Below are 9,598 nucleotides of genomic sequence, written 5' to 3' on the forward strand. Positions count from 1 at the left end.
GCCAGTATGAAAGAGTCAGGAGCCTGAAAGGCAGGGAACCAGCCTCATGGCACAGAACAATCAACACTGGTCTGTAGGAACTCCTGCACAATGAGGGTCACCCTCTGAACTGCTCACCTGCCTCCAGGTGCTCCAAATCCAATGGCACAGGACAGAGAGCTGCTGACACAAACAGCTCAATCACTGCTTTAGCTTAACCTTGCTTAAAATCCTTTTGCACACCACTTTTGCAAGGACAGCAGTATGAAAAGGAATACTTACTATTTTTACAAATCATTCCTTTTAATACCATGATAATCAATGGCTATACCCTTGCTTAGGTTAAAAAAAGCTGAGCTAGCCAGCAGCCTTTGAAACAGTCACTGCAAAGGAGGTAAGATTCACATAGTGGGGACAGAAACAACAGAGCTATGGAAGTACATCCCCAAAGGAGATACTTAAAAGGTAAGCAGTGTTTTGAACAAAGGTAGAGAAAAGAGCATGCAGAAAGTACCAAAATTTAGAGAATAATACAAAGGACACAGAAAAGAACTCCTCAAGATATAACTCAAGAACAAGAGTTACTGAATAAAAGAGAAAATCAGTAAAAGCAAATGTTTGTATGCAGACTAGTAGCTCATGGATCCCCCTACCACAGAGCGTTGCTCAAACCAGACACATTTGCAGGAATAATGCCCAAAATTAAATATTTCACATCAGCACAGCTTTGTGAGCTGTGATATAAAATGTCATGCCTCAGTGTGAGCACTGACATTTTGGCATCAGGAGCAGGGCTTCATGTGGTCATCCCACCTCTCCCACAAGAAGCGAGCACAGGCTCTCTCCTGGAATCTCGAACAGCCAGGCACTGATAGGGGCTGGCACCTGCTTTGTAACACATCTGCACTTGGGATGGTTTCTCCCCTCTCCTGCGGGTGCTACTGAACTACCCTTTCTTCTTCTCTTTCTTTTTTTAATAATTTTGTTCCTCTGTAAGCTGAGAAAGAGCTGGGGAGAAGTCAGAAATGAAGGCAGCTTTCTGCATTTATCAGTTCAAATGTACAATAACTATAGCCAAGCTGAATTTTAAAAGGAGGTTTTCTAGGCAGAAACATCTGATTTATACTGAAGGTGCTACAGAACAGATCCACTTTCTGGCACAGCAAGTATTTAATTATTTTCCCTCTATTACCAAAGCATGAGTTAGGGAGAAAGGCACAGTTAGCACAGCACAGTGAGAGTGGCAGTTTTCCTGAGCAAAGGAAAGCTTTTCATGTCCTCAAAGCTTCTTCTAGAAGCATTTGCTGTTCATATGTTTTTGGGTTTTAGCAGCAACGGTATGGCAAGGTGTTCATCAAAGAAATCTAGGTCTGACCCTGCTGGAATTTCCAGAATTTAGGGCTAAAATCACAACATCCTTAAAGTTTTATATGAAAAATATGTAATGAAACAGCTCCAATTCTCTTAAGAATCTTTTGGGTCATTCTTGTAACTTTTTAGGGTTTGACAAAAAGATTCTTTTAGATTCCTAATCACAGAATTACTTATCCCCTTCTTCCAAAAAGTACCTAGATCCATAGACAAAGTAATCTCTTCTAAAAGTCTGTACAGTTATTTCTTAAAAAAAACCCAAAAACAACAACAAAAATAGAAAGTTTAACAAAAAGATTAGTTATAATTGAGGATCACAAAAGGGAAAAATTACATTTGGGAAAATTCAGCTAATGAACTCAGACCAAATCCAGCCTAACATAGTGACAGAACATCATGCCACCTCCACAGTGATATTAAATGACTTCCAAAAGAAATCTTTTAGAGAGCAGAGAAAGAGCTTGAATGTGTCTGCTGTGCTAATGCAGCTCAGCTGAGCAGGCTGTGGATCTGCTGAACAAAGCTGGACATTTTCTGTGCGATGCGCCTGAAAAATATTGAGGATCCACTCAGTAGTGACTAACACAAAGGTCAGGGTTCTCTGACTGCAGCCCTTGGCTTTGCAAACTCAGCCCCTACAGTCCTTGGGGGAAGCTGCATTGTGCTCTCTCCATCTTGCTCTGTAATACAGAGTCACAGCAAACTCCCCAGGGAGATGCACATTCCAGCTGAACTAAACACAGCTGGAAATCTCCCAGCACAGCTGCTGGAGTGATGGGAGAGCCCCCAGTGGGCTCCCAGAAGCCACATTTTTAACTCAGTCCCAGAGGGAGCTATGGCAGCAGTGGCAGCCCAGCTCTGTACCCAGTGTCCATCTGTAATTCCCAACTTGAGAACAGCAGCTGCACTGTGGATGTCCTGCTCAAATCCTTTATCAGGATGAACTGTGGCATTTCTGAACTATTCTAGGCTGCTGATACAGTCTCCTGGCTGTTTCAACTAAGTGATGGAAATAAATGCAAATGCTACACACTTTGACTGTTCCAGTCACATTACAGTGTACACACACTACAGCGCCAGTCAAATTCATGTGACTGATTTTCAACTCTTCTATCATCCCTAGTTTGCTGCAGAGGTCTCAGGATTGCTCAGGAGTTAAGTGGTTCTGGCAAAGGAGGAACACCCTAAGACATTGTTCCCAGCAACTCTGGTGCCCCTCTAAAAACATCACAAAACAAGGTGCATCAACACCAATAGCCTGGATCAGCACAGGAAAGGCATGAATCTATTGGAGCAGGTCCAGAGGAGGGCCACAAAAATTAGCAGAGGGCTGGAGCACCTCTCCTACAATAGAGAGAGTTAGGGTTGTTCAGCCCAGAGAAGAGAAGACTCCAGGGAGACCTTATTGTGGCCTTTCTGTACTTAAAGAGGGACTTTAAGAATAATGGGGACAGACTTTTTAGCAGAGCCTTGCAGTAGGACAAGGGGTTATAGTTTTAAATTAGAAGAGAGCTGATGCGGGCTAGGTATAAGGAAGAAATTTTTTACAATGAGTGGTGAAACACTGGGACAGGTTGCCCAGAGAGGTGGTGGATGCCCCATTCCTGGAAACACTCACAGTCAGGTTGCCCTAAGTAACCTGATCTAGTAGAAGGTATTCTGCTCTGGGCATTGGCCTGGATGACCTTGAAAGGTCTCTTCCAGCCCAAACCATTCTGTGATTCTGGCCTGCTCTTACTGCCCGGGAGAAGACAACAGATGGATAAAGGAAAGGCATAAAAATGCAGCCATGAGGGGCAGCTACACGAAAATTTGGGTTTGGGGGTAGTGAACAGAGACAGAAATCTGGAGGATCAGGGCTGAGGGGTAGTGGAAGGGTTCAAGAAAGATGGCCAGGGAAAGACGAAAGGACAGCAGGCACAGTTACTTATAAAGAGATTGGCAAATGTTCTTGGTCAAGAAAAACTAATGTCCTATTTTGTGGGTTACAGAGCAGCAGAAAATATTTTGGGCAGGAAACATAGAGACAGCCACAGTAGCACAGTTGGGCTATTCCAAGCTTCTGCAATAAACAAGGAAGATGTGGAATTTCTGCTGTGCCACTAAAGTTTTCAACAGAATTTTTTGCAGTTTTTCAAGGATGTGTTTTCCTCCTGAGATCTATAAACTTATTGTTCGTTTCTCTAAGAAATGCCATGCAGAATTGTTGCACGGAATTTTCTCTCTGAGAGGGATTTCAAACGGTCATCCCGGCACATTACCTCAGGCAAGAAAAAACACTGGTCAGCCAGCACTTGGCAAATCTGACCCACGTGAGTATGTGTTTCTCACCCTACTCCTCAGCTGTTGACATAGGCAAGGACATCAATCCAGTATCAGAAGGAGCAGCTGCTTTTGAGAATGGGAGGCAGACCAGGGACACTAATAAAATGAGTACTTGTAACCAGTGCCATCCCTAACACAGTCCAGGCTCCAAATGCACAAACTTCTTCTTGCAGTAATGGAGCAAACCTATTATATGCTGTGTTTCCACCACATGCTCAAAATACCTGTATTGTTAGATCTCCTCATTACCCACAAACAAAAAAACACAGGCACTGCTGATGAGCAGCAGATCTTTGGATTTCTGTTTTGAAAGAGGTGAAGCGGGTTTATTTGATGGATGGACTTCCGTGTACACAAACTACTGTAATTTTGATTTTGAACACTATCTTAAAGCTCTGATTTTCTGGAGGCAGCCCAGCCACCTTATCAAACACACCCAAGGGAGACAAAACACATATGTACTCCTCCTCCACTGCCTTTTGTGGGCCTACAGATGAGGCAGGTGGAAGCATTAGGGGCAGAGACAAGATGATTTCACTAGGAGCCTGAACAGTGATGAGTGGAATTAATACCCATAATTACAAACCAAGGGCTGACTGGAAGAGCAATTCCCTGTCCGCTGTGCATCCTTCCTCAGGGAATGCTCTGCCACTGTTGTTTCCACGCAATAAGAGGCGCTGATGGTGAAGCTCAGTGTCCTAACAGGTGGAAACCCTTTCTTCCTTTTCATTTTATCTATCGCAATGACATTTTTTTTCTTTAAATATGTTGTTCTCAGGCTCTCATTTGTGGAGGTGAGTTAGCATTATTAACTCCACTGTCTCAAGGATTAACAAAAAGAGCAATCTGGAGCCCAAACAAGGGTCTAACCATGGGTTTACAATGCTGTCTCATGGCAATTTGTGACAGCTTTCACACCTTTAGTTCTCATAGCATACTCACTGTATGCACTTCAGCATGGGGTGCTCAACACTCTCTGTTAGTAACTCTTCCCAAGCGTATGAAGTTAAATTAAATCAATTCAGGTAAATTGAAGTTTGGAGAACAATAAAGCCACAGATATCCCTGAGTTGAGCTATTCTGCTTCCACCCAGCAGGTACCAATGGCACACACCAATTCCAGCGTTGCTGATACGCCCACTCAGCAGCCACCTCAAGTGTTATACACACAACCAACCCTTAACAACACAAATCTCAATTCAGCAAGAGACTGAGTATTCATCACCAGACCTTTTTTTTAACCCCTTCCAAAACAACAGCATCCAGCTGTTTCCAGGGGAGAAGCTGCCTGAAAGATCCTTAGTTTCTTGGCTGAGCTGCTCTTGCAAGAGGTCCTGTGTTTGCACACACCTGTGCAGTGCTGACACACAGAGTGAGGCTGGGAGTCCACGTATTTCTACACAATTTCATGCTCCCTGTACCTGGGCAGCTTTGGTTGTGTCTACATATGTATCACAGAATCATAGAATGGCCTAGGTTGGAAGGGACCTTAAAGATCATTCAGTCCCAACACCCTTTCATGGGTAGGGACACCTTCCACCTAGACCAGGCTGCTCAGAGTTCCACCCAACCTGGCCTGAACACATCCAGGGATGGGGCATCAACAGCTTCTCTGGGCAACCTTGGCCACAACATGTTTATAGTGTGAAAATGGCAGATTCTCTTCCAGATATTTCAACATTATCAAAAATGTTAAAATACACTGTTTTGTTTGCCTCCTGAAGGCACCAGCTAGAGTGCTGTGCACAAATCCTGCCTTACCACCTGCTCCGCTTTACAATAGTGTGTTCAGTGAATTCCTACCTATCCCTGACAAAAAACTTTAAAGAAGTGATGGCAGCCTTCTCTTGTTTTTGCTAAGATAAAAATAGCATCATGTCTATTTAGCCTGCATTAATGGTATTGGCAGCCCTGAAACAGCACATGAGCATCCCTGGCACTGCCCCCTCTGCAAGGCCTTTTTTGGTTTATGTAGAGGGTATCTGTCTCTCCTTGTTTTGCTCTGTTAGAGCTGCAACAAGAGCTCAAATTGCCCCACAGCAGCTGTCAGATCCAGAATCACAGAGTCAATGAGGTTGGAAAAGACCTCTGAGATCATCGAGTCCAACCCATGACCAACCACCACCGTGTCACCCAGGCCATGGCTCTGAGTGCCACGTCCAGGCTTTCCCTGAACAGTGACTCCACCGCCTCCCTGGGCAGCCCATTCCGATGTCTAATCAGCCTTTCGGTGAAGAAACTCCTCCTGATGTCCTGCCTAAACCTCCCCCGGCGCAGCTTTAGCCGCAGCTCCTCCCGTCCGGCCGCACAGCACCCTCACCCCGCCGCTAAGGCCGGGGGAGCTCAGCGCACCCACGGGGGCCGGGGGCGGCAGGAACGGCCCCGCCACCCCCGGGAAACGCCTCGGCACGGCCCCCACAGCCCCCGCGGCTCCGGGGCAGGGCAGGAGGGCGGGCAGGAGGGCGGGCAGGAGGCTGCCCGGGCGGTCACTCACGTTGCGGCGGCGGGAGAAGCCGGGCAGCAGCGGCAGCGCCATGGCCGCCCCTCAACCGCCGCCGCCGCCGCCCGGAGACCGCGCGCCGCTGACGTCATGCGGCCGTGACGTCACGGGGCGGGAGACGCGCGGGCGGGCGCGGGCGCTCATCTCGGCCCGCTCCATCCCGGCCCGCTCCATCCCGGCCCGCTCCATCCCGGATCGCTCCATCCCGGCCCGCTCCATCCCGGCCCGCTCCATCCCGGCCCGCTCCATCCCGACCCGCTCCATCCCGGACCGCTCCATCCCGGCCCTCTCCATCCCAAACCGCTCCATCCCGACCCGCTCCATCCCGGACCGCTCCATCCCGACCCGCTCCATCCCGGACCGCTCCATCCCGGCCCGCTCCATCTCGGCCCGCTCCATCCCGGCCCGCTCCATCCCGACCCGCTCCATCCCGACCCGCTCCATCCCGGACCGCTCCATCCCGGCCCGCTCCATCCCGGCCCGCTCCATCTCGGCCCGCTCCATCCCGACCCGCTCCATCCCGGGCCGCTCCATCCCGGGCCGCTCCATCCCGACCCGCTCCATCCCGACCCGCTCCATCCCGACCCGCTCCATCCCGGACCGCTCCATCCCGGACCGCTCCATCCCGGACCCGCTCCATCCCGACCCGCTCCATCCCGACCCGCTCCATCCCGGCCCGCTCCATCCCAAACCGCTCCATCCCGGACCGCTCCATCCCGGACCTCTCCATCCCGGACCGCTCCATCCCGACCCGCTCCATCCCGGACCGCTCCATCCCGGACCCGCTCCATCCCGGACCGCTCCATCCCGAACCGCTCCATCCCGGCGCGCTCCATCCCGGGCCGCTCCATCCCGGGCCGCTCCATCCCGGGCCGCTCCATCCCGGGCCGCTCCATCCCGACCCGCTCCATCCCGACCCGCTCCATCCCGGGCCGCTCCATCCCGGGCCGCTCCATCCCGGGCCGCTCCATCCCGGATCGTTCCATCCCGACACGCTCCATCCCGGATCGCTCCATCCCGACCCGCTCCATCCCGACCCGCTCCATCCCGGCCCGCTCCATCCCGGCCCGCTCCATCCCGGCCCGCTCCATCCCGGGCCGCTCCATCCCGACCCGCTCCATCCCGGACCGCTCCATCCCGACCCGCTCCATCCCGGATCGCTCCATCCCGACCCGCTCCATCCCGACCCGCTCCATCCCGGCCCGCTCCATCCCGGGCCGCTCCATCCCGACCCGCTCCATCCCGACCCGCTCCATCCCGACCCGCTCCATCCCGGCCCGCTCCATCCCGGCCCGCTCCATCCCGACCCGCTCCATCCCGACCCGCTCCATCCCGACCCGCTCCATCCCGGCCCGCTCCATCCCGGCCCGCTCCATCCCGGACCGCTCCATCCCGACCCGCTCCATCCCGACCCGCTCCATCCCGGACCCGCTCCATCCCGGACCGCTCCATCCCAAACCGCTCCATCCCGACCCGCTCCATCCCGGACCCGCTCCATCCCAACCCGCTCCATCCCGGACCGCTCCATCCCGGACCGCTCCATCCCGACCCGCTCCATCCCGACCCGCTCCATCCCGGACCCGCTCCATCCCGGACCGCTCCATCCCAAACCGCTCCATCCCGACCCGCTCCATCCCGGACCCGCTCCATCCCAACCCGCTCCATCCCGGACCGCTCCATCCCGGACCGCTCCATCCCGCCCCGCTCCATCCCGACCCGCTCCATCCCGACCCGCTCCATCCCGACCCGCTCCATCCCGGACCGCTCCATCCCGACCCGCTCCATCCCGGACCGCTCCATCCCGGACCGCTCCATCCCGGACCGCTCCATCCCGGACCTCTCCATCCCAAATCGCTCCATCCCGACCCGCTCCATCCCGGACAGCTCCATCCTGGACCTCTCCATCCCGGACCCGCTCCATCCCGACCCGCTCCATCCCGGCCCGCTCCATCCCGACCCGCTCCATCCCGGATCGCTCCACCCCGACCCGCTCCATCCCGGATCGCTCCATCCCGACCCGCTCCATCCCGACCCGCTCCATCCCGGGCCGCTCCATCCCGACCCGCTCCATCCCGGACCCGCTCCATCCCGGACCGCTCCATCCCGGATCGCTCCATCCCGACCCGCTCCATCCCGGCCCGCTCCATCCCGACCCGCTCCATCCCGGATCGCTCCACCCCGACCCGCTCCATCCCGGATCGCTCCATCCCGACCCGCTCCATCCCGACCCGCTCCATCCCGGGCCGCTCCATCCCGACCCGCTCCATCCCGGACCCGCTCCATCCCGGACCGCTCCATCCCGACCCGCTCCATCCCGACCCGCTCCATCCCGACCCGCTCCATCCCGACCCGCTCCATCCCGACCCTCTCCATCCCGGACCGCTCCATCCCGGGCCGCTCCATCCCGGACCGCTCCATCCCGGACCTCTCCATCCCGACCCGCTCCATCCCGACCCTCTCCATCCCGGACCGCTCCATCCCGGGCCGCTCCATCCCGACCCGCTCCATCCCGGGCCGCTCCATCCCGACCCGCTCCATCCCGGACCCGCTCCATCCCGAACCGCTCCATCCCGATCCGCTCCATCCCGACCCGCTCCATCCCGGACCGCTCCATCCCGACCCGCTCCATCCCGATCCGCTTCATCCCGACCCGCTCCATCCCGGGCCGCTCCATCCCGACCCGCTCCATCCCGGACCGCGCCATCCCGGGCCGCTCCATCCCGACCCGCTCCATCCCGACCCGCTCCATCCCGGACCGCTCCATCCCGGACCGCTCCATCCCGACCCGCTCCATCCCGACCCGCTCCATCCCGACCCGCTCCATCCCGACCCGCTCCATCCCGGACCTCTCCATCCCGGACCGCTCCATCCCGGACCTCTCCATCCCGACCCGCTCCATCCCGACCCGCTCCATCCCGGACCTCTCCATCCCGGACCGCTCCATCCCGAACCGCTCCATCCCGACCCGTTCCATCCCGGGATAGGGCCCGGGGGGATGCAAGCAGGTCCCGGCTTTTCTCCGCAGGAGCCCCGGCCCCACCAAGTGCGGGGGGTGCAGGGGGGCGGGCCTGGAGTCCGCGGTAGTGAAGTAGAAATAAATTCATTTTTATTTTTATAGATTCCTTTAATTAATGTGTATAAATATAGAAATATATCTAAATATTATATATTACATATTATATGTATTACATAAAGATACTACAATATATAAATATGTATTAAAATACATAAATATATGAAATCTAAAATACGTCTATGAAACATATATTTATATAGTATTTATTATACATCATTATTTACTGAATACTAAATACATATTAAATCCAACACTAGCACATACTATGTCCATTTATTTAATTTTTCAAAATGTGTGGCCTTTTTCATCACACATCTCTCAATAGTTGGAGAAAAGGGAGCTCTGGG

The 9,598-nt window shown here is 53.8% G+C and overlaps 2 protein-coding genes across 2 annotated transcripts in view; both read right to left on the minus strand.

The window, feature by feature from the left end:
- The window catches only part of EFHC2 (EF-hand domain containing 2), a 58,646-nt gene extending 52,385 nt beyond the window's left edge, over positions 1-6,261 (minus strand). The window contains exon 1 of the mRNA XM_032100973.1: positions 6,170-6,261. Coding sequence (XP_031956864.1) covers positions 6,170-6,211 — 42 coding nt within the window. The 5' untranslated portion in view covers positions 6,212-6,261. The remainder of the gene's footprint in view (positions 1-6,169) is intronic.
- Positions 6,221-9,149, minus strand: LOC116439875 (spidroin-1-like). Its single transcript, XM_032099916.1, has 3 exons — positions 7,938-9,149; positions 6,868-7,455; positions 6,221-6,763 (listed from the first exon to the last, which is right to left on the minus strand). The coding sequence occupies exons 1-3, from the start codon at positions 9,147-9,149 to the stop codon at positions 6,221-6,223; spliced, it is 2,343 nt and encodes a 780-aa protein (XP_031955807.1).
- Between the last annotated feature and the right edge of the window lie 449 nt (positions 9,150-9,598).

The sequence above is a fragment of the Corvus moneduloides genome, chromosome 2, assembly GCF_009650955.1.
Source record: "Corvus moneduloides isolate bCorMon1 chromosome 2, bCorMon1.pri, whole genome shotgun sequence".
Lineage (NCBI taxonomy): Eukaryota > Metazoa > Chordata > Aves > Passeriformes > Corvidae > Corvus > Corvus moneduloides.

What these genes read in the sequence shown, in the direction of transcription:
- LOC116439875 (XM_032099916.1), bottom strand. Translation starts at nt 9,149, where the DNA reads ATGGAACGGGTCGGGATGGAGCGGTTCGGGATGGAGCGGTCCGGGATG. An exon ending in GAGCGGGTCGGGATGGAGCG is followed by an intron (nt 7,456 to 7,937) that starts GTCCGGGATGGA and finishes GCCGGGATGGAG; the next exon opens with CGGGCCGGGATGGAGCGGGT. An exon ending in GAGCGGTCCGGGATGGAGCG is followed by an intron (nt 6,764 to 6,867) that starts GTTTGGGATGGA and finishes TCCGGGATGGAG; the next exon opens with CGGGTCGGGATGGAGCGGGT.